The following is a 25,439-nucleotide window of genomic DNA, read 5'->3' on the forward strand; positions in this document are numbered from 1 at the left end:
AGTGGATGTACAATAGATAAACAGTGAGAAATGAACCACAGGACAGCTGGTGGTGTTAGACTTCAAGAAAGAGTCTTGTTTGCAATCAGCATTTGACTACTCGTCTGTCATCGAGCATGAAGATATTTTACACTCACATTGTGCTTTAGAAGAACCCTTAGGAAGATAAGACACAAACTATGGAGAAAAAAGACAGAAATGTTTAATAAATAGTTACATTTATTAATAATAATTGGAAAAAACAATTCTTCCTGGACCACAAAACAAGTCATAATGGTCAATTTATTTTTAATTTGAGATTTAAATATAATCTGAAATCTATTTGAAAATCAAGAATCTGAGGGTGCAAAAAAAAAAAAAAAAAAAAAAATATTGAGAAAATCGCCTTTAAACTTGTCCAAATGAAGTTCTTAGCAATGCATTTTCCTAATTAAAAATCAAGTTTTTACGGTAGGGAATTTACAAAATATTTTCATGAAACATGATCTTTACTTTATATCCTAATAATTTTTGCATAAAAGAAAAATCGATAACTTTGACCCATACAATGTATTTTTGGATATTGCTACAAATATACCTGTGCTGCCTAAGACTGGTTCACATATAATAAGTTACTATAGGGAGTTTACATTTGTAATTTGGCATTTAATACAGAATGTATAACTTAATCACGTTTGTTGGAACTTAAATCTAGGTCTTCCAACACTAATTTTGTAGATAGACTCTCAAGCTGTGCAATAATTTTAAATTTGGTTGCTTGATCATTTCAAATAAATCATGTTTCAGAAAACATCTATATAAACCAAACAAAGATGGGTTATAGTAAAGTAAAACCAATGCATGAAGTTAAACGTTAAAAAATGGGGAAAATAAAAATGCAATGTGAAGCACCCTAAATGTATTATCTCTATACTAACAAAATGAATAGCATAACTATAGACCAAATAGCACGAGTATATTTGTAGCAATAGCCAAAATACATTGTATGGGTCAAACTTCTTTTTCTATTATGCCAAAAATCAGTTAAAAATAAGTAAAGATCATGCTCCATGAATCTATTGTGTAAATTTTTTACTGTACATCAAAACTTAATTTTTGATTAGTAATGTGCTAATGTTATAAAAGGGCAATTTTCTCTTCTTTTTTGCATCCTCAGATTGCAGATTTTCAAATAGTTTTTCAGTAAGTTCAAAAAGTATCTTGGCCAAATATTGTCCTAACATACATCAATGGGAAGTTTATTTAGTCAGCTTTCAGATGATATATAAATCTCAATTTCCAAAAATTGACCCTTATGACTGGTTTTGTTGTCCAGGGTCACATTTGTAAGTGAAGTGTCCAGCATTAACGCATTGTGGCCAGATCTGTAAGGATTAACACCGGTTGACTGCATCCTAACACTAAGACGCTGAACTACTGTAAGTATGGCGACCAGCCGTCCATTCATGCTATAGAGCTGTATTAGTATCTTTATATTGCCTTTATATGTTCTGCAGACACTGGATGAAACAACGCTGAAACACTGAGTTGAGTGTTTGTCATAGAGGACAATGGCATTAAGTTGGTTTTATTAGGACTAATCTCTCATTGCTGTTGTGAGGCCTGTAGGCAAGGATAAACCCCTCTGGATTAGCATGAGCCCTTCGCCAAAGCGTTGTCCTGCTGTTTTCTATCTTTTTCACGTCTTTCCCTCCCAAATCCGACTGAGACTTTCCAGAGACCATCCAGAAACAGCCTTGTGTGTTTTGTTAAGTTTGTGTTACTGAGCTGTTGTGTTGTCCTATTCATCTTCTGTCTGACTTGCTTATGTTTCCAAGGCTAAATAATTCAGCGCTTACCTGCCAGTCACACGATAGCATGACCTCAAGTAATGCAAAAAAGAAATGTCGGCTCGAGATCGGGTGAAATGTTACCTCCCTCGCACACCTTCGCAGGGGAAACATGAGAAGTGAAATCAAACACCTGCTTTTTCCCCTCCTCACTACCGTTCACTTCTTTCCTTCATAACCGTTTGGCTTTCAGTCTGTAGTGTACGATCTGGTTGAGACTCTTTCCGCTGGCACCCTAACGGCTAATGGGTTGCTTCTTGCACTGAAACTTCATGGCTGTCCGCGGCACCGTTCCTCCTCCGGATTACTACCCGTTTGATATCGCTCTCTCGGCCCAGCCGCCTGAAGATCTACAAGGCTATTATAAAGGAGCCCAGCACATGCTGAGCAGATCAGGCTCGCATTATGGCCTGGCCGCAGGAGGGGTCAGGACCGCTTGGGATCAAGGGCAAGCCAGAGCGGCTACTCCTGGTCCAACGCCCGGGCCTCCTCCTCCCCCTCCACCCCCTCCGCCGCCTCCTCCTCCACCCCCGCCCTCGGCTCATGAGATCAGCCGCTTGTACAGGGATTCTCTGGCCGTCAAGATGATCCCAGACAGTCAGCGTATTCGCAGTAGAGCCGCTTCGCCCGCTTGCTACGGCATCGAGTCCAGGTTTGCCGCCGAACACGGTCACTCCGTGTACGGCGACGTCAACGGCCTCCCTCTGGAGTCCTGTCAGCCGGCATCCACCTGCATAGTGGTGGACCCTACGGCTTCGGTCATGGATGGGACTCTACAACGAGGGAACCCTGCTTACGGCTCTGTGGCGACTCCGAGGATGCCCTATGACCCTGCTTACGATCAGGGCGCCTCTACGGCTCAGCTCACCGGTGGGATGCCAAGTCACCACCCTTCCGCAGGCATGACCGTCGATCACAAAAGGACCGTGGATCCAGGCTTTCTGACTGTTTTGCGTTCTGAGGGTCTGTCGGAAAGCACTATAACTCTTCTGCTACAGCAAGGGTTTGATTCGACATCCATGCTTGCTATGATGGAAGACCACGACGTCCGCTCCGTCGCTCCCAATTTGGGACAGGCACGCGCGTTATCGAGAGTGGTTCTCAATTGCAAAACGGGAGCGACTGGCGCTGCGGTTATGCGGGGTCGTTCTAACAGCTTCAGCCATCGCAATGATCTGTACATGCAGCCTCAGGCCCTCGGAATGGATGGGAATCTCATCCAACAGCCTCCCAACGCCCTGCAATCCGTCTCACCCAGGATGGGAGAGTTTCTCGGTCGGCGTCCGAGCAGCGCTCCGTCTCAGCATCTCCTGGAAACCACGACTTACCCGGGGGTTCGCTCGATCGGAGGTCTTCCGGTCAGTCCTGGCGGCTACACCACTGCGCTACCTCAATCACGGCCTTTGTACAACGCCCACACCGGCCTGGCCATGTCCGCTCAACAGCAACCAATGAACACCCCAGGAGTTGCACCCAAGACCTTCTCGAGTACGTACACCCCTATGGAGCTGATGAAGCGCCCTCCGAACCTTCCTCCTCTTTCTCCTGCTCATAGTCCCCATCACAGTCCTCAGTTACTGCGCAAGGGAGCAGCTCCTGTGGAGAGTGCCGTCCTTCCGGCATCTTCTGCCCTTCAGCCTCAGGCCCTTAATCCTAACAATAAGCAAACGCGCCGAACCGGACCTCCGGTCATCGTGTCCACCATGGCTTCGCCTGACACAAGTAACGACCTTGCTTCTGTCTTTTCCATCTGTTCCTACATTCCTAATTTTACGGTTTGTGCTTGTTGATTTGTAGGCGTTTTTTGTAGTCTGCATGTTCCCTGTTTTCAGTAGTATGGATGGTGTAGATGGTAAATGCGAAATATGTTCTAAAACATACAGTTTAACCTCCTGCAAACAGGAGTCTTTGATATTGGACGTGCAAAGCAGATTTAGCTTAGTGCTCTGTTTTTAGATTAAGAGACTATATATACCACCTCTAGTGGGATTCAGCGTTTGTGATCCCAGCTGAACTTACTTGAATAGTCTCAGCTTTATAAACATGTAAGAAACTCTTAACCCCTGCAGCAACTTATTGTGTTGTTCGCGGGCAAAAGTGACCGAACATCTGAAACTAAAATCGATGTAATATATTTTTTTCCATAATATTTTTTATTAATATTTATGCAATAATCATGAAAATTTGAAAATTTAAAGATTTTTATATTACGTTTTAATTATGGCACTAATTCATGTTAAAGTAGAGACAATGAAGTCAGATTAGTGCCAACTGGCAACTTAAAAAAGAAAAACATTTGCAATTCTATGGTTTAGTGACTAGATTCCTGTATAGCTCTATATAAATAGCTTAAATTCTCCAGTTGTTTTTAGACATAACGACTTATTTTTATGAAGTTGTGGATTTGGATATGCATTTAGACATTATCAAAGACAATTTTTTGTGTAGGTTTAGATTTTTTTTTGTTTTAAATTTTCGTTTGAAATGTTAGTTTTTGCATTAATTTTACTGTAGTCAAACCTGAACACAGAGAAAGACATTTTGTGACACATAACATCAAAATCCAACAAAAATGTAACAGAAATGAACAGGAATACTTTGATTTCATCCTCTTTTTTGAGTCTTCTGGCTCAATTTTGCCATATTGTTATAGCCACACCAGTTCATTTGTGCCAGGAACAACACAAGTGTGACAATTTTTTTACGACCATTTATCTTTTTAGAATCAAGTCCACATTTTTTTATTTGTTATTTTTTTGTGGTCACATAGTGACTGTCATAAATGTCATTGAGTTTCGTACCATTACAATGAAGTAGCGATTTTTAAAATATCGAAACTCTTTTTTGAACAATACCAGAGGGTTAAGGAATATAGAATGTTTTTAACTGATGTTGAACTTGTGTGTTGGTGCATGAATGAGCAAGTTCTGTTTGTGTCTTTTACAATTTTTAGGAAGATCACGAGAATTGCATTCTCAGTTGGTTATGAGTATGTATGTGTTTATATTTTAAGAAACACCCAGTCTGACATGGATCTGATCATGCATAATTCTTACAACGCTGTTTACAGTGTTTTCTCTCTCAGTGTTGGTTAACAGTGTGTTTTTGTGTTGTACAGTTCAAGCTGAGCACTATAGCGCACTGCAGGCCTAATCAGAGTGTTAAAGCCTAAAATCTCATTAGGGTTAATAGGATATGCAGAGACACGGTCCTCTGAGAACATGTTAGATTCTCTCAACTGAGAGTCTAGAAAACTCACTTGATCAGCCTGACTTGGCATTTTAGGTTTTTGGCAAGAACTTACAAGTGAAATGAAGACTTAAATAAACGCTGATGATTTATGAAGCTTCTTTAATGTTTAGTTTTTTGGTGTTCAGGACGTTGGTGGCAGATCTGATGTGTAAATGAGTTGTGTCTTTAAAGGGTTAGTTCACCCAAAAACTAAAATTAGCCCATTATTTACTTACCCTCAAGCCATCCTAGGCATATAAGACCTCCTTCTTTCAGACAAATCCAGTTGGAGTTATATTAAAAAATATCCTGGCTCTTTCAAGCTTTATAATGGCAATAGGTGGGTGTTTCTTTTCAACAGGTCAAAACAAGTCCAATAAAGTGCATCCATCCATAATAAAAAGTGCCTCCCACGGCTCCAGCGGGGTGAATAAAGGCCTCCTGTAGTGAATGCGTTTCTGTGAGAAAAATATCCGTATTTAAAACATTATAATCACTTTAATCTAGCTTGCGCTGACAGTTGTACACAGAGTCTCGTGAAAACCAATGTTGTTTACAGAAGCAAAGCAAAGTTTCTTTACTTTAGCAAAGGAAAACCAGTCTCCTCTTGGCTTATATTGAAATCCTCCAACATTCTTCATCACAAACCCTCATTTTGTACTTCGAATTTGTGACCATTGTTTTGTTTTGTTTTGATATCTCCAATTGCAAGTTTTAAATATGGATATTTTTCTTATAAAACCACATTATTATTCACCCCCTGGAGCCGTGTGAACCACTTTTTATTATGGATGGATGCGCTTGTTTTGACCTGTTAAAGAGAAACACCCACATATTGCCATGATAAAGCCAGGAAATGCCAGGACATTTTTTGATATAACTCTGATTGGATTTGTCTAAAAAAAGAAGGAAGTCATATACACCTAGGATGACTGGAGGGTGAGTAAATAATGGGCTGTTTTTCATTTTTGGGAGAACTTACACTTTAAATGCTGAAGAAATTTTGAAATAAGGTTAGTTGTTACAATGTTGAAAAATGTTGAATGAATGTTGTCTTTCTTTCTTCCGTCATTCCTTCCTTCTATCCTGTATCAGTCATTAGTTGCTCCTGTAGTATTTATACGACTGTTGGTTGTCATGTGTACACATTAATTGTCAGTTGCTTGGCAACCAGTGGTTACATTGTAATTACACATAGATCATAGCTGCGTCCGAAATGAATATGGGTAGAATGGAATTTGTACATAATACATCCGCCATGTTGATGTTGTCACGTGTCATGCATCTCCATTTTCCGCCATTTTTTGAATATGACGGCTCCTCTCCCAGGGCCTCATGGGATAGGAAAGTGTCCACGGTATGCGTACTGCAGAATTCAGGCAGAAGCAGTAGGTCATCCGGGTTCTTGTTGCCTACTGTATTTTAAATACTATGAATTCGGACATACTACTCGCCTCACATACTGATTTTCGCACACTATATAGTACGAAAGTATGCGATTTCGGACACAGTGCAAGGATGATAAGGTTAGTTGTTACAATGTTGAAAAAATGTTGAAACAGTGTTTCTTTCTTTCTTTCTTCCTCCCTGTATCTGTCATTTTTTTTCAGTCCTTTCTTTATTTCTTTCTTTCTTTTTCTTTCTTTCGTTCCTTCCTTTTTTCCCTCCCTGTATCTGTAATTTTCTCTTTCTTTCTTTCTTTCTTAGTCATTTTTTCCTTGTTCTTTTTTCCTTTTTTTAATTTCCTCTTTTCTTTCTTTCTTTGTTTCTTTTAGTCATTTCTTCCTTTTTCTTTCTTTCTTTTAGAAATTTTTTCCCTTTTCTTCCTTTCTTTCTTTCTTTCTTTCTTTCTTTCTTTCTTTCTTTCTTTCTTTCTTTCTTCTTTTTTCTTTTTTCTTTCTTAGTCATTTCTTCCTTTTTCTTTTTTATTTCTTTATTTAATTTCCTCCTTTTTCTTTTTTCTTTCTTTTTCTTTCTTTCTGTCTTTTTGTCCTTTCCTCCTTTTTCCTTCTTCTAGTTCTTTCTTTCTTCCCTTTTCTTTTCTTTCTTTTTTAGTAATTTCCTCCTTTTTCTTTTTTCTTTCTTTGTTTCTTTCTTTTAGTCATTTCTTCCTTTTTCTTCCTTTTTCTTCTTTCTTTCTTTCTTTCTTTCTTTCTTTCTTTCTTTCTTTCTTTCTTTCTTTCTTTCTTTCTGTCTTTTAGTCCTTTCCTCCTTTTTCTTTCTTCTAGTTCTTTCTTCCCTTTTCTTTTCTTTCTTCCCCTTTTTTTTCTTTCGTTCTTTCTTTTAGTCCTTCCTACCTTTCTTTCTTTCTTTCTTTCTTTCTTTCTTTCTTTCTTTCTTTCTTTCTTTCTTTCTTTCCTTTTTAGTCCTTTTCTCCTTTTCTTTCTTTCTTTCTTTCTTAGTCATTTTTTCCTTTTTCTTTTTTCTTTTTTAATTTCCTCTTTTTTCTTTCTTTCTTTGTTTCTTTTAGTCATTTTCCCCCTTTTTCTTTCTTTCTTTCAGTCATTTTTTCCTCTTTCTTTCTTTCTTTCTTTCTTTCTTTCTTTCTTTCTTTCTTTCTTCTTTTTTTCTTAGTCATTTCTTCCTTTTTCTTTTTTTTAATTTCCTCCTTTTTCTTTCTTTCTGTCTTTTTGTTCTTTCCTCCTTTTTCCTCCTTCTAATTCTTTCTTCCATTTTCTTTTCTTTCTTTTTTAGTAATTTCCTCCTTTTTCTTTTTTCTTTCTTTGTTTCTTTCTTTTAGTCATTTCTTCCTTTTCTTTCTTTCTTTCTTTCTTTCTTTCTTTTAGTCATTTCTTCCTTTTTCTTCCTTTTTCTTCCTTCTTTCATTCTTTCTTTCTTTCTTTCTTTCTTTTAGTCCTTTTTCTTTCTTCTAGTTCTTTCTTCCCTTTTCTTTTCTTTCTTCCTCTTTCTTTTCTTTCGTTCTTTCTTTTAGTCCTTCCTTCCTTTCTTTCTTTCCTTCTTTCTTTCTTTCTTTCCTTTTTTAGTCCTTTTCTCCTTTTCTTTCTTTCTTTCTTTCTTTCTTTCTTAGTCATTTTTTCCTTTTTCTTTTTTTAATTTCCTCTTTTTTTCTTTTAGTCATTTCTTCCTTTTTCTTTCTTTCTTTTAGTCATTTTTTCATTTTTCTTCCTTTCTTTCTTTCTTTCTTTCTTTCTTTCTTCTTTTTTCTTTCTTAGTCATTTCTTCCTTTTTCTTTTTTATTTCTTTTTTAATTTCCTCATTTTTCTTTTTTCTTTCTTTTTCTTTCTTTTAGTAATTTCTTCCTTTTCTTTCTTTTTTTCTTTCTTTCTTTCTTTTAGTCCTTTCCTCATTTTTCTTTCTTCTAGTTCTTTCTTCCCTTTTCTTTTCTTTCTTCCCCTTTCTTTTCTTTCGTTCTTTCTTTTAGTCCTTCCTACCTTTCTTTTTCCTTCCTTTCTTTCTTTCCTTCCTTCCTTCCATCCTGTATCTGTCATTAGTTGCTCCTGTGATATTTATACGACTGTTGGTTGTCATGTGATCACATTAATTATCAGTTGCTTGGCAACCAGTGGTTACATTGTAATCACACATAGATCATGTGTGAAAATGAGGACAGAGTTATGAAAGCAGCCATAGATTTGTGTGAATTTTTATTTAAAACACCATCATAATAAATGCATGTGTGCATGTGTGCATACACATTTTGACTAAACTCAAGTGTGTGTGTGTGTGTGTGTGTGTGTGTGTGTGTGTGTGTGTGTGTGTGTGTGTGTGTGTGTGTGTGTGTGTGTGTGTGTGTGTGTGTGTGTGTGTGCAAAATAAAAGTATTTTGTGTTGAGTGGGCGGTGCTCTACTGCCGGTAGTCTTAAACTCTCTCGGTTGGTTGGTTTGATAAGTAGTTTATTAACGGTGCCGTTAGACAGAGTAGAATCCGCTGCTCACCGACAGACACACTTCGACCAATCTGACCACAGCACACCCTGTTGCCCTGATGGAGCTCGCCGCAGGTCAGTGACACGTGTGTGTGTGTGTGTGTGTGTGTGTGTGTGTGTGTGTGTGTGTGTGTGTGTGAGAGAGAGAGAGAGAGACACGTGATGCGCTGGAGGATCATCTGAACCTGCTTACACCCAGAACACCTGTGACTGTGGTGCATTATGGGTAGTGAAGACGTGTGGACGGGTTAATTAGCTTATGTGTGCAGCGGGATGAGTCCATTTATGTGTTCAGCTCGTGTCCTGTAGAAAGACAGAAGAGATTACAGACGAGTGTGTGTGTGTGTGTGTGTGTGTGTGTGTGTGGTTATGTAATCTTAAGTATAGATCCCACGAGGTTCCTCAGTGAGATGTGTGTTTAAATTCGCTCAGTTTCCAGGTCGAATCAGGCCAAGTTTGATTTGTGTTTGTCATGTGTATTCAGTCACAGACATTCATCTGCAGGCTTGTAAATAGACATGTTTAGTAGCGTTTAATGATGGTTTGAGCGGCATTGAGATGTTTGTAATGCGTCAGTGTTGAGTTTGGATGTGAAGCGTGTGTGTGTTTCTGGATGGAGGTCAGTGTGAATAATTCATGTGTTGTAAATGGAACGGCTCCTGGATATTGAATGTCCACACTGACTGTGTGTCATACTCTTTTACTCTTTTGTTTTCATTTTTTATTTTTTAAGCGTTCTCAGTTCATCTGTTTTCTTGTCTCTTATGCAGTGACCCACAAAACACAAGTCACACTTAATCCTCTGGGGTCTGAGGGTGTTTTGGGGCCCTGAAGAAGTTTTGACAAGCCCTGACATTTGTGCTTTTTTCTAAATCTGATTACATTGTAATCAGCACGCATTGTCTGAATGTCATTCATTAGATATAAAATATCAAGTCAAGTGTCAATTTTAATGTACATTTCTGCCAAATGTACACTACTGCTCAAAAGTTTGGGATCAGTTAGAAAGAAGTCTCTTACACTCATCAAGACTGCATTTATTTGAACAAAAATTCCTATTTAATATACATTAAAACAATTTTTATTCCTGTGATGCAAAGCTGAATTTTCAGCATCATTACTCCAGTCTTCAGTGTCACATGATCCTTCAGAAACCATTCTAATATTCTGATTTATTATTTTCTACACTCTTAAAAATAAAGGTGCTTCACGATGCCATAGAAGAACCTTTCTTGTCTAAATGGTTCCATAAAGAACCTTTAACATCTGAAGAACCTTTCTGTGTCACAAAAGGTTCTTTGTGGCAAAAGAAGGTTCTTCAGATTATAAAAAGGTAAAAAAGAGATGGTTGGTTAAAGAACCTTTGAATGAATTGTTCTTTGTGGAACCAAAAATGGTTCTTCTATGGCATTGCTTTGAAGAACCTTTTAAAGCATCTTTATTTTTAAGAATGAAACAATATAAGTCTTTTCTTTCCGTTTTTATCAATTTAACACATCGTTGCTGAATAAAAGTAGTAATTTCTTTCAAAAAAATAAAAAATAAAAATTTACTGACTCCAAACTTTTAAACAGTAGTTTATATTGTTAGAAAAGTTTTCTATTTTTTAATAAATGCTGTTGTTTTGTAACTTTTTATTCATTAAAGAATCCTGAAAAAAAGTATCACAGGTTCCGACTAAATATTAAGCAGCACAACTGTTTCCAACATTGATAATAAATCATTGATAATTAGAATGATTTCTGAAGGATCATGTGACACTAAATACTGTATGGGACTAATGATGCAAAAAAATTCTGCTTTGATAACAGAAATAAATATATATATTAAAATAGAAGAACATTATTTTACATCGTAAGTAAATTTTTTCAATTTTTTATTTGGATCAAATAAACGCTGCATTGATGAGCATAAGAAACTTCTTCAAAAAACATTAAAAAATCTTACTGATCCCAAACTTTTAAACGGCTGTGTAATATGTTATAAAAGAATTTTATTTAATATTGACAAACTGCAAACGAAATGTTTTCACAGTCATCTCTTAATTTGTGTCACATTAAGACATAAATGCATAAAGTTTTTTTTTTGTATTATTATTTATTCAGGAATATTAATTTGAATTTATCTGTCAGGAGTAAATTTGAATTTATTCTCAGAATGTATTATCAGTCTGTTAAAATATTATGTAAAAGTCATAACTACAGAATGCTGAAGATGTTTTCACTTTACTTTCTGACAGATGAAACAGACAGATGAAGATAATAAATACAGTGTGCTTTGGGCAAAATTGTACATTTATCTTGATTCTAAGCTGTAGTGAAATGAAATTCAGAGCTGGTTTTAATTAAGAGAATTCATGTATGTTCAAAATATGTTTTAATGGAAAGGCATTTGATATGTGGGATATCATGTCATCTGCAATGCTTTGTTGACAAACAAGAAACAAGAACTTCTGATTAAAGTTTACAGTATTGTGAGACAGAGATGAGCTGATGTAAAGACTGTGTTTGGAATAACATACTAGCACACTACTCATACTATTTCTACTCGTACTGTTCTATTTTGAATTCAGCCTCTGATTGGCTCTTTCTCCCTCGTCTTAATCTGAACTTCCTGTATGATGTCACTGGGTTGAAATCGGATGCTCTGAAATCTCCTTAAGTGCTTTTGGAGGATCAGATATGTGTGTGTGTGTGTGTGCTGACTCGTTTTTGAATAAAAAAAGCAATCTTTTATAAAACTTAAACGATGAAATTATATATATATTACACAGTTATTGTAGTATTGAGCAATGAAGGGTATCCTCTATATTTGTGTGTTTGTAGGTATCAGGCCTCAGATCGTGAACGGCCCGATGCATCCTCGTCCTCTGGTGGCTCTGCTGGACGGTCGGGATTGTACGGTGGAGATGCCCATCCTCAAAGATCTGGCAACCGTGGCCTTCTGTGACGCCCAGTCCACACAAGAGATCCACGAGAAGGTGAACACACACACACACACACACACACACACACACACACACACACACAGATGCAGAACACATCTGACATCCAGTGCTGTTTGTACTGGACAGACACTAATACACAATGCTGATTTATTACAGTCACTGCACATGTTCAGACACGTCTGATGCTCAAACTCACCTGAAAACAGCAGCATTTACACTCAAACATAAATGCTGTCCAAAACTTTAGTTTCATTCAAAAAATTATTTGAGACCGCAAAAAAATGACTCATTCACTTTACTAATTTATTTTTAAAGGTAAGTAGTTGCAATTAATTTATTTTAGCTACAATTAAATAAACAAATTGAGTCAACTAATTTTCAACATTTTTTTTATTTAAATGTAGGTAAAATAAATTGATTGCAACCAATTTTTAAATGTTTTTTTTTTTTTGGAAAACAACAACAATTTAAATAAATTTTTGTCTTTGCCCCCTATATAGTTTTTAGTTTTTGTAAATTTAGTTTTTATAGTCTATATAGTTTTTTTTTTTTTTAAATCTCAGTTTTAGTTATTTTAGTACCTTAAGGGGAGACACTGCAGGCAAAAACTGTTTTTTCATACACCTGTCAAGTTTGAGATTTTGGGCTTTTTGGTTTTCCATAAAATGTTTTTTCAGACTAGTGGAAAGAAAACACCCAAAAGACACTGTTAAGTGTTTCTTTTATAGATTATAGATTACAAAACAGCCATAATTCTCCACTTCAGTAGCACTTACACACACCAAACTTTACACTTTTATTCCTGTCTATATTCTGTAGGTTTTTACAGAGGCATTTGTTCATGTAGAACTTGCTTGATTTTATACATTTTATTCCCCCTTAAATTGTAAAAATGTATTGTTTTCTGTCTATTCTAAGTATTTTCTGAATTATAGTGTGACAAAAATGACTGACGTCATCCAGTGTTTAGATCTTTGTACTAGAAATGTATGCAAATTAGCACATTTTTCATTAAATAATGCCTCTTTTGCATATTTAATTATCATTTTAGTAAACTTGTAAAACAAAAATGTATGCAATTATCAATGTAATCAATCAACTGGGTAAGTAAGGTCATAACTATTAGTTATTTATTTTTTTAACCTATTCACCTGCAGTTACTCGCCTTAAATATAAAAAAAACAAAACTTATTTTCAGTTAGTTGCCAATGCAACATTTCTCATTTTCTTTTAGTTTATTTTAGCATTTATTTTAAGTATTTTATTTCAAGTATTGGTTTTAGTCACTGAAAATAACCAGCTTCTAAAGCATCTTAATGATTTAGGAACAAGATGATTTAAAAAATAATTTACTACTTTCATCCACCCAATCAGAGCATTACTCACAGCTGATTGATGGATGTGAGAGTCATATGAAGCATAATGGGATAGCATGCATGAGCAGATCAAGTCTGAGCTGTGTTTGTGTTTCAGGTGTTGAACGAGGCGGTCGGCGCTCTGATGTATCACACCATTACATTGACGAGAGAAGATCTGGAGAAGTTTAAAGCTCTCAGGATCATCATCCGCATCGGCAGCGGATACGACAACATCGACATTAAAGCTGCCGGAGAGCTGGGTAATGAACACCAACACTAACTAGTCCAGAAATAAAAATAAAATGGACACAGTTATGCATACTGTATCATATTTGATACTAATTTCTCTTGTCTCTACAGTACATGATCAAACTTTACTGTTAATTTTTTTTCTGTTTTTAGTGTAACTGTACAAACGTCCACCTTCAGTCTTTCTGCTGTCAAATCTGATTTTATCAAGTAAATGTGAGAATAACTTTAGTAGTATTTCCAGATGAACACTTACTGGACTGAAGCAGCTTGGCTTCCAAAACATCTCACATCTTTTGAGGAATGTTTATTGGTAGTGATGGACTGATATTGATTTTTTTAGAACTGATACTGATACCGATTATTTGCATGTTTATGAGCCCGATAACCGATATGCAGAACCGATATTTATTTACTGTTATATTTTAAGTATTTTATTTCAAGTTTTGGTTTTACTTACTGAAAATAACTCTCCTTCAGACCAGTTTCCAAACATCGTAATGATCTAGAAAACTATTCAAGTGAGTGTTTAGGGATAAGTAAGCCAATATTTATTTTTTTTAGAATCGATACCGATACCGATTATTTGCATGTTTATGAGCCCGATAACTGATATGCAGAACCGATATTTATTTACTGTTATATTTTAAGTATTTTATTTCAAGTTTTGGTTTTACTTACTGAAAATAACTCTCCTTCAGACCAGTTTCCAAACATGATCTAGAAAAAAATTCAAGTGAATGTTTAGGGATAAGTAAGCCAATATTGTTTTTATTTTAGATCCGGTACCGATTATTTGCATGTTTATGAGCTCGATAACCGATATGCAGAACCGATATTTATTTACTGTGAAGTAAATAAATGACTGAGTGAATTAAGTCCATACTTCACTTTGATTTTTCTTCCTTTTAGTCATCTCAAAAAAGTGTTTAAAACTACTCTTTAATGGTAAATTAAATCTTCATATTACAACAATAAAAACATTTTATTTATAAAAAGCATCAGCTGCAACGCTAACAAACAAAATAAATGTAGAATGTCTAATGTTTTCATGTGGAGAAAATTAAATAAAGAACAGGAATCATATCAACTTCATTTTAAACTACAGTATTATAATTCTGGATAATTTTAATTCACTGAATAATATTCTCTGGAATATAACAAACAATTCATCCCATTTTATTGCATTTCTCAACTGGTATGTGAGGCTATATTAGAATTACTAATGCTTTTGTCATTCTAGATTCTGACAAAGCGCTGTTTATCTCTATGCATTTCTGCAAAACTAGCAAGAATTAAATTCATCGCTTTCATTTCCAACATGTGCTCATTCATGGCTGTATTATTTAATTCATACAAATTTATGTCTTCATTGGGCCAGGACTTGACAGATTATCTTGTGACTCTGTATCTGTATCAAATAAATATCGAGAGGAAGAAAAAATAAATAAATAAATAAATAAATATATATATATATATATATATATATATATATATATAGGTTACAAAACCGATACCCAATTATGGTAAAATGTTTAAATATCTGGGAAAATATCGGTAAATCGATATGTCGGTGACTAAACCGATATCTGATCCCCGATTATGGTAAAATGCTTAAATATTGGGAAATTATCGGTAGACTGATATATCGGTTTCAAAACTGATATTCGATTATGGTAAAATGCTTAAATGTTGGGAAAATATTGGTAAATCAATATATTGGTTACAAAACCGATATCTGATTATGGTAAAATTAATAAATATTGGGGAAAATATCGGTAAAACGATATGTCGGTGACTAAACTGATATCTGATCCCCAATTATGGTAAAATGCTTAATTATTGGGAAAATATCGGTAGACCAATATATCGGTTACAAAACTGATATTCGATTATTGTAAAATGCTCAAATGTTGGGAATATACTGGTAAATCAGTATATTGGTTACAAAACCGATATCCGATTATGGTGAATTGCTTAAGTATAGGGCAAAATATCAGTAAATTGATATATCGATTACAAAACTGATACACAATTATGGTAAAATTAATAAATATTGAGAAAAATATAGGTAAAACGATATGTCGGTGACTAAACCGATATCTGATCCCCAATTATGGTAAAATGCTTAATTATTAGGAAAATATCGGTAGACCAATATATCGGTTACAAAACTGATATTCGATTATGGTAAAATGCTTAAATGTTGGGAATATACTGGTAAATCAGTATATTAGTTACAAAACCGATATCCGATTATGGTGAATTGCTTAAGTATAGGGCAAAATATCAGTAAATTGATATATCGATTACAAAACTGATACACAATTATGATAAAATTAATAAATATTGAGAAAAATATAGGTAAAACGATATGTCGGTGACTAAACCGATATCTGATCCCCAATTATGGTAAAATGCTTAAATATTGGGAAAATATCGGTAGACCGATATATCGGTTACAAAACTGATATTCGATTATGGTAAAATGCTTAAATGTTGGGAAAATATTGGTAAATCAATATATTGGTTACAAAACCGATATCTGATTATGGTAAAATGCTTAAGTATAGGGCAAAATATCAGTAAATTGATATATCGGTTACAAAACCGATACCCAATTAAGGTAAAATTAATAAATATTGGGAAAATATCGGTAAAACGATATGTCGGTGACTAAACTGATATCTGATCCCCAATTATGGTAAAATGCTTAATTATTGGGAAAATATCGGTAGACCGATATATCGGTTACAAAACTGATATTCGATTATGGTAAAATGCTTAAATGTTGGGAATATATTGGTAAATCAATATATTGGTTACAAAACCGATATCCGATTATGGTAAAATGCTTAAGTATAGGGCAAAATATCAGTAAATTGATATATCGGTTACAAAACTGATACCCAATTATGGTAAAATTAATAAATATTGGGAAAAATATTGGTAAATCGATATATTGGTTGATCTCTGTTTATTTGTTCATCTTTCAGTCTTCATTGGATTGGATTACATTATATGTTTAGATCATTAAATCATCATCTTACTAACACATATTTTTGGAGATATAGAGTGATGACTACTATTTAGATCATTTTATATCAGTATTTACAAGTGGTTGCATGTGTTTGTGTTCAGGTATTGCGGTGTGTAACATCCCCTCGGCGGCGGTGGAGGAGACAGCGGACTCGACGTTGTGTCACGTGTTGAATCTGTACCGCAGGAACACGTGGTTGTACCAGGCGCTGCGAGAGGGCACGCGTGTTCAGAGCGTGGAGCAGATCCGTGAAGTGGCGTCAGGAGCGGCACGCATCCGCGGAGAAACACTCGGACTCATCGGCTTCGGTGAGAGACAAACGAACCCATCCAACAACAGGCTTAGACGGATCACATGTGCTTTAGAGTCAAAACCTGTTGTTTACTATACTAACCCTTACCAAAAAGAAGTATACTTCAAGTTTTTTTTAAGTATACTTAAGTAAAGTTCAAGTATATTTTTAAGTATACCTCACGTAGTAAGTATACAAATATCAATGTACTAGTGTTATACTTGTAAGTGTACTAAAATTAAATTAAATTGCTAAATTGGCCCACTTTCTAGTATATAAAAGTGTAGTTTAAGTAGAACAGTAGTAAACTTTGAGTACACAACTAGTTTACCTCCATGTTTTTGGTTTGTACTGCAACTATACTAAAAGTGAACTTATTGGTATACTGATAGTTTACTAATTAAATACCTTTTTTATGCATTTTTAGTACACTTTGAAGTACAGTCTCAGTAAACAACTTGTTTAGTAGTTTTATACAGCAAGTATACTCAGAAGTTTCCTTGAACTTTGTATCATACTTTAAGTATACTACTTTGTCTTTATTTAGGTATTAATGTGTATATATTTTGTTATATGATTATCTGAACATACAAAACATCAAAAGAAAGAACAGAGTATCTGCTTGCAAACAAAAACATTTTATTCTAGATCCATGCATTCTTTTTTTATCAACACATGAAATTTCATGAATAAATAAATAAACATTTTGAACAAAAAGCTGAAAAAAGACTCTGAATTGGATTCAGAATGATAATCAAAATGTAGATGGAGTCGATCAACACCCCAAAGCTTGACAATCATTATTACCTCTTCATGGGTCAACATTTTATTCTATAACGTCACATAGTTTTGATGCTGTTTTATGTCTGATCATGTTAGATTAAGCATCAATTGTTTCGGTTTCTTCTTCGCTTGTGTTTCGGAAATGCTATGCAGAATATGTGTAATATCGCCCTTGCCATAAAATAATGAAATCATTCTTGGAGCACAAGTATAGCTCAAATAAATTTAGACTTTTTCTAAGTATAAGTCAAGTATACTTAAATGTCATTTTAAGTATATTTCTAAAAAGTACATAAAAGACATTTCTGAGAAGTACATTTTTCTCCTATTTTAGTTTAAAAGAAGTATACTAATAGCACACTTGAATAAACTTCTTTTTTATAAGGGAAATCATGTTAAAAAATGTTGACATATTGAGATGTTCCCTACTGATAATCTGAGAAATATCAAATGGGTATCACTGTAAAAGTGGCCAGATCATTACTGATGTATATGTGTGTGTGTGTGTGTGTGTGTGTGTGTGTGTGTGTGTGTGTGTGTGTGTGTGTGTGTGTGTGTGTGTGTGTGTGTGTGTGTGTGTGTGTGTGTGTGTGTGTGTGTGTGTGTGTGTCAGGTCGTTCGGGGCAGGCAGTCGCCGTCAGGGCTAAAGTGTTTGGCTTCAACGTGATCTTCTACGACCCGTACCTGCAGGACGGTCTGGAGCGCTCGCTGGGCGTTCAGCGCGTTTACACACTGCAGGATCTGCTGTATCAGAGCGACTGCGTGTCGCTGCACTGCAACCTGAACGAACACAACCATCACCTCATCAACGACTTCACCATCAAACAGGTCATTATCACAACACACGGCTTCATAGCCTCATTTTGTTGTAGTTACAAGCTGGTCAAACTGTAATTTATTTCTGCAATCAAATCTGAATTTTCAGCATCATTACTCTAGGAGGAGTAGTACACTTCCAAACAAAAAATTTACTTAACATGTTGTCATCCAAATTGTTCATGCCTTTCTTTCATCAGTCGTAAAGAAATTGTTTTTTGAGGAAAAGTTTTGAGGATTTCTCTCCATATAGTGGACTTCTATGGTGCCCACGAGTTCGGTGGTGCACAGAGTATGCATGCGCATCGCAGAGCTAAGACGAACATTTGAGGTTAAAAAGTAGATAAATTGTCATTTCTTTAGAAAATAACTGATCGTTTCACTAGATAAGACCCTTCTTTCTCGGCTGGGATTGTTTAGAGCTCTTTGAAGCTGCATTTAAACTGCATTTTGGAAGTTCAAACTCACGGGCACCATAGAAGTCCACTATATTCAGGAGAACATTCCTGAAATGTTTTCCTCGCAAAACATCATTTCTGTATGACTGAAGAAAGAAATGCATGAACATCTTCAATGACAACGGGGTGAGTACATTACATTATCTGTAAATTTTAGTTTTGGAAGTGAACTACTCTTTTAGGTGTCACATGATCCTTCAGAAATCATTCTAATCCCTTATGAAAAAGAAGTATACTTCAAGTATACTTAAGTAAGGTTCAAGTATATTTTAAGTATACTTAAGTATAGAAATATCAGTGAACAAGTAGAATACTTTTAAGTGTACTATTTCAATACTATGTGGGACTAAATAGAAGTAGTTTTATGCTGCAAGCATACTTGTAAGTTTTCTTTAAGTATACTACTGTCCCTATTTAGGTATTAATGTGTATATATTTTGTTATATGAATATCTGAACATACAAAACATCAAAAGAAAGAACAGAGTATCTCCTTATAAACAAAAACATTTTATTCTAGCTTCATGCAGTCTTTTTTATAAACACTTGAATGTGGGTGCATTTCATAAACAAAAAACAAATAATAAATAAACAACATTTTGAACAAAAAGCTTAAAAAAAAAAAGACTATTGATGATAATCAAAACGTAGATGGAGTTGATGAACACCCCAAAGTTTGACAGTCATTATTAGCTCTTCATGGGTGGACATTTTATTCCATAACGTTACACAGTTTTCCATATCTATGGTTTTGATGCTGTTTTATGTCTGACTGTGTGTGTGTGTGTGTGTGTGTCAAATTTCATTTGAAAGCATCTGTTGTTTCGGTTTCTTCACTTGTGTTTTGATAATTCTGTCCAGAAGATGTATAACAGTGCCCCCAGCGTATAACAATGAAAACACAGATTCTCAGAGCACAAGTAGAGCTCAAGTATATTTAGACTTTTTCTTAGTATAAGTCAAGTATACTTAAATGTCATTTTAAGTATATTTCTGAGAAGTATATAAAGCACATTTCTGAGAAGTACCTTAAAAGTGGGCTGAATGTTTACTTTCCTATTTTAGTTGAAATTAAGTATACTAATAGCAAACTTGAATAAACTTCTTTTTCGTAAGGAAATATGCAGGTTTTCAGCCTTGGTGAGCAAAAGAGATTTAAACTTTACAAACCTTAATTATTCCAAACTTTTGGCCTCCAGTGTACATAATCTACCAGCAGTGACTAACAGAGTCATGCTGATGAACTTGGAGCTCTCAGGAAGAACTGATTCTATATAGTGAATATGGAAGTTGCAGTAATAATGCAGGCAGCTGCTGCCATCCTCTGGAGAAACAGCATATTCACACACATGTCTTTGTCTATGTGTGTGTGTGTGTGTGTGTGTGTGTGTGTGTGTGTGTGTGTGTGTGTGTGTGTGTGTGTGTGTCAGATGCGTCAGGGTGCGTTCCTGGTGAACACGGCTCGAGGAGGTCTGGTGGATGAAAAGGCTCTGGCTCAGGCGCTGAAGGAGGGCCGGATACGAGGAGCGGCTCTCGACGTCCACGAGACTGAACCCTTCAGGTGATTTATCTGAGACATGCTGCTCAACACATTCAGTCTTTTCAACATGAAAAGTTGCAGAGGAATTAAAAGCAGAAATTTTAAATTAAATGTATTTTTAATTTCTAAAAACTAATTCCTCTGTATAAAAATGTCTTTTGAGGTGGGACTGCTGAATAAGGTGGATGAATTTTTGGTAATGTGTAAATTATATCATGCAAGTACAATTTTAGTATTTTTTATATGCCTTTATAGTTTTCATTAATATTTTGAATTGGCTTTTATTTCAAATTTTTTTGTTATCTTTTAAATGTATTGATAAAGTCACTTGCTTTTGTCATTAATATTTCAGTATAGTTTTAGAAATCTTAGTACCTCAATTTAAACTTGTAGTTGTCAAATGTTATGGTTTTCATCTAATATTTATATTTTATTTCAGTTTTAGTTTTAGCAATTTTAGCACTTCAGTTTAAACTTTTTTTTTTTTGGTTAATTTCCAAGGTATAATTTCTCATTTTCATTTTTTTCAGTTCATCTAATATTTATATTAATTCTTTTTTTTTTGTGCTTTTGTCATTTTTATTAGATAAAAATGTCTATTTTAAATATTTAGTTTTAATTCATTATTTAATTATTACTTTTATTATATTTATTTTTATTTTACTATTAGTAATTTTAGTACTTAATGTAAAATTTTGTTTCAGTTGGTTGCAACAGTTCAAGATCTAATCTAATATTTTTAATTCAATTATTTAAAAAAACAAAATCTTTTATATTACTATTTTTTTAAATAATTTTTTATTTTTTAATTTGATCATTTTCAGTTAGATGCTAATGCAACATTTCTATTTAATTTAATTTTTATAAAAATAAAATTCTAATATTTTATTTTATTTAATACATTTTTTTAGCTGTACTTTTATTTGTCAGGGGTGCAAAAAAACTGATAAAAAAGTGACAGTAAAGACATTTATAAATTTACCAAATTTTCTATTTCAAATAAATGCTGTTTTTTTTTTTTTTTACTTTCTATTCATCTGTGAATCCTGAAAAATAAAATATGACGGTTTCCACAAAAATATTGGCCGAAGCAACTGTTTTCAACATCAAAAATCAGAAATGTTTCTTGAGCAGCAAATCAGTATAATACAATTATTTTTCAGGATCATGTGACACTGAGACTGCAGTAATGATGCTAAAAATTCAGCTGCGCATCACAGAAATAAATTACATTTCAACAGATATTCACATAGAAAACAGCTGTTTTAAATTATAATAATATTTCACAATTTTTACTGTATTTTTGATCCAATAAATTCAGCCTTGGTGAGCAAAAGAGACTCTTTCAAAATGATCTTAATGTAATTGTCTGATGTTTTCTCTGATATAAACACTCTGTTGTGTGTCTGTGTGCTGTAGTTTTGCACAGGGTCCTTTGAAAGACGCTCCTAACCTGATCTGTACTCCTCACACGGCCTGGTACAGCGAACAGGCGTCTCTAGAGATGAGAGAAGCGGCCGCTACAGAGATTCGCAGAGCCATCACAGGTACACATATATTAAAGGAGCAGTTCACTTCCAGAACAAAACTGTTCAGATAGTTTACTCACCCCAGTGTCATCTAAGATCTTCATGTCTTTCTTTCTTTAGTCGTAAAGAAATGATGTTTTTGAGGAAAACATTTCAGGATTTATAGTGGACTTCTATGGTGCCCGTGAGTTTGAACTTCCAAAATGCAGTTTAAATGCAGCTTCAAAGGACTCTAAACGATCCCAGCCGAAGAAGAAGCGAAACGACCGGTTATTTTCTTAAAAAAATTACAATTTATATAGTTTTTAACCTCAAATACTCTGTGTATTCTGGTTCAAGACAGTTAGGGAATGTCTAAAAACTCCCATCTCATTTTCTCCTCCAACTTCTAAATCATCCTCCATCGCTGTTTGACCTTTTTCGTAAAGGGTGTTTGATCTTCTTTGCACGTTCACTTTGTAAACACTGGGTCGGTTCTTCTTCAGTGATGTTGGACGATTTTCAAGTTGGAGGAGAAAATGAGATGGGAGTTTTTAGACATACCTTGGAAATTAACCAAAAAAATTAAGTTTTAAAATTGCTAAAACTAAAACTGAAATAAAATATAAATATTAGATGAAAATCTTACCAATTGAACATTTTAAAGAAAATTTGACAACTGTGTTAAATAAGTTTAAACTGAGGTACTAAGATTACTAAAACTAAAACTAAAATGCATAAAAACATAAAAATTAATATTAAAAAAATGTATAAAACAATGAGAAATGCACAATAAATTAAAATAAAAATCAAACATTTTGAAATGAAAGCCAATTCAGAATATTAATGAAAACTATGAAGGCATATAAATAATAGTAAAATAGCACTGGCATAGGGACAGAAAGAGTTGTGATGTAACTAAATGTAAATAATTCTTTATATTAAAAATTTAATTAATTTTAATTTAATTTAAATGTTCGGTTTTAATTCCTCTGGAATTTTTCACGTTGAAAAGACTGAACAGCATGTCTCAGATAAATCACTTAACTTAAAAAAAAATGAATTAATTAAAACTAAATATTTAAATTTGAGTAAATTATTCGATAATTTTTCATCTCATAAAAATAACAAAAGCACAAAATGCTAAACTTAAAGTAAAATTAACTCATATGCATATATTAGATGAAAATATTAAAGTTTAAAAAAAACTTAGAAAATTAGAAATTATACCTTGGAAACTAACCAAATTAAAAGCTTAAACTGAAGTGGTAAAATTGCTAAAACTAAAATTGAAATAAAATATAAATATTAGATGAAAATTATAACATTAAAAAAATGTAACAGAAAATTTGACAACTAACTAAATTAAGGTTAAATTGAGGTACTAAGATTACTAAAACTTGGAAAAAAAAAAAAAAAATATATATATATATATATATATATATATATATATATATATTTAAATTGAGGTACTGAGATTACTAAAACTTAAAAAAAAAAAATAATAAATATATATATATATATATATATATATATATATATATATATATTTAAATTGAGGTACTGAGATTACTAAAACTTGAAAAAAAAAAAAAAAAAATATATATATATATATATATATATATAAATGACAAAAGCACACATTTAATGACATAATTTTCAAACTCGTGGGCACCATAGAAGAGAAATCTTGAAATGTTTTTCTCAAAAAACATAATTTCTTTACGACTGAAGAAAGACATGAACTTCTTGGATGACGAGGGGGTGAGGACATTATCTGTACATTTTTGTTCTGGAAGTGAACTCCTCCTTTAATGAATCAAGCATCTGTGATTAACGAGCTGATCTGATGATTAAAACCGTCTCTGTGTCCGTTTCAGGCCGGATTCCTGACAGTTTGAGGAACTGTGTAAATAAAGAGTTCTTCATCTCATCGGGTTCCTGGGGCCTGATGGAGCAACAGGTTCATCCTGAGCTCAACGGCGCCGCCTACAGGTACAATCACAGTCATATTACTGTTCATCAAGCTTATCATTCATTTTTGGTTTGATTTGAATTTATTATTTCACTGTGATCTCAATAACATAAATAACTAATGCTTAAAACCCCGTAAGCTCCGCCCCCTTGCGGTCACATGACATGAGTTTAACTCTGAGCCCCGCCCCCATCTGCTTCTCTCACTCAGCCAAGTCAACCAATCACTGCAGGCCATCACCACCGGCTCCATCCCCCAAGACAAAATCAATGCCTAAAGTGAGAGCAGGTAAAAGAATGCTGCTTTGACCTTTGACCCCTGATGGCCACAGCCTTACATTAGTTTAGTGTTCGTTTCTGCTCTCAATAAACTCTGTTTCTCTAAACCTTCCTCTATAGAGATCTACATCTGATATTAGGACCAGAAACATACACACATTGCTATAAACAAGCATCCTTTTATGTTGTTGTTGTTGTTGTTAATAAAAATCATTTTTGTTCATTTTTGTTAGATGGAAAACTTAAAAACTTAAATTACAAATGTTGCCTTGTCAACTAACAGAAAAACAGTTTGTTGAAGTACTAAAATTACTCAAATTAAAATACATTAAATAGTAAGTAAATAGAAATATAAAAAATATATACTGAATATTGACAATGATCATTTTAACATAGTGATATGCTAAAATGAGAAATTATTATTTGATCATATTTGACTATTTGGAGACCAGTGTTATTGGAGACATTAGTTATATATTGTTTATAGTATTTATTAATATTTAAAATTATTTAAATTGAGTTTTCATTTAAATTTGTTAGTCATTTTCTTATGTGTTTTTGTCATTTTTATTAGATTTATTTCAATTCTGTTTTAAATACTAAAATACTTTCAGTTTTACTAAAATTACTACTTCAGCTTATTTTATTATATTTGATTGCCAAAGCAGAATTTATCATCTTCTTTTACATTCCTAAGTTTAAGTTTTATATCCAATCTTTCTTTCTTTTTTTCCTTTTTTCTTTCTTTTTTCTTTCTTTCTTTTTTCCTTTTTTCTTTCTTTCTTTCTTTCTTTCTTTCTTTCTTTCTTTCTTTCTTTCTTTCTTTCTTTTTTCTTCCTTTTTTCCTTTTTTCTTTCTTTCTTTCTTTCTTTTTTCCTTTTTTCTTTCTTTCTTCCTTTTTTCTTTCTTCCTTTTTCCCTTTTTTCTTTCTTCTTTCTTTCTTTCTTTCTTTCTTTCTTCATTTTTTCTTTATTTCTTTCTGTCTTCTTTTTTCATTCTTTCTCACTTCCTTTTTTCTTTCTTCCTTTCTTCTTTCTTTCTTTCTTCCTTTTTTCTTTCTTTCTTTCTTTCTTCCTTTTTTCTTTCTTTCTTTCTTTCTTTCTTTCTTTCTTCCTTTTTTCTTTCTTTCTTTCTTTCTTCCTTTTTTCTTTCTTTCTTTCTGTCTTCCTTTTTTCTTTCTTCCTTTTTTCATTCTTTTTTCTTTCTTTCTTTCTGTCTTCTTTCTTTCTTCCTTTCTTCCTTTTTTACT

The 25,439-nt window shown here is 33.8% G+C and overlaps 1 protein-coding gene across 5 annotated transcripts in view; it reads left to right on the top strand.

Moving 5' to 3' along the window:
- Window positions 1-25,439, top strand: part of ctbp2l (C-terminal binding protein 2, like) — a 65,242-nt gene that overhangs the window by 36,968 nt on the left and 2,835 nt on the right. The window contains exons 1-9 of one of the 5 annotated variants that reach the window (XM_073828474.1): window positions 471-3,551; window positions 11,773-11,927; window positions 13,368-13,512; window positions 16,643-16,849; window positions 18,230-18,444; window positions 20,320-20,450; window positions 21,849-21,976; window positions 23,818-23,932; window positions 24,123-24,200. In XM_073828474.1, the coding sequence (XP_073684575.1) occupies window positions 2,102-3,551; window positions 11,773-11,927; window positions 13,368-13,512; window positions 16,643-16,849; window positions 18,230-18,444; window positions 20,320-20,450; window positions 21,849-21,976; window positions 23,818-23,932; window positions 24,123-24,189 (2,613 nt within the window). In that variant the 5' untranslated portion in view covers window positions 471-2,101 and the 3' untranslated portion in view covers window positions 24,190-24,200. Of the gene's footprint in view, window positions 1-469; window positions 3,552-8,928; window positions 9,023-11,772; window positions 11,928-13,367; window positions 13,513-16,642; window positions 16,850-18,229; window positions 18,445-20,319; window positions 20,451-21,848; window positions 21,977-23,817; window positions 23,933-24,122; window positions 24,201-25,439 lie in introns of those variants that run through there. The other 4 variants (XM_073828477.1, XM_073828473.1, XM_073828476.1 and 1 more) reach the window with 4 other exon arrangements.

The sequence above is a fragment of the Garra rufa genome, chromosome 22, assembly GCF_049309525.1.
Source record: "Garra rufa chromosome 22, GarRuf1.0, whole genome shotgun sequence".
Lineage (NCBI taxonomy): Eukaryota > Metazoa > Chordata > Actinopteri > Cypriniformes > Cyprinidae > Garra > Garra rufa.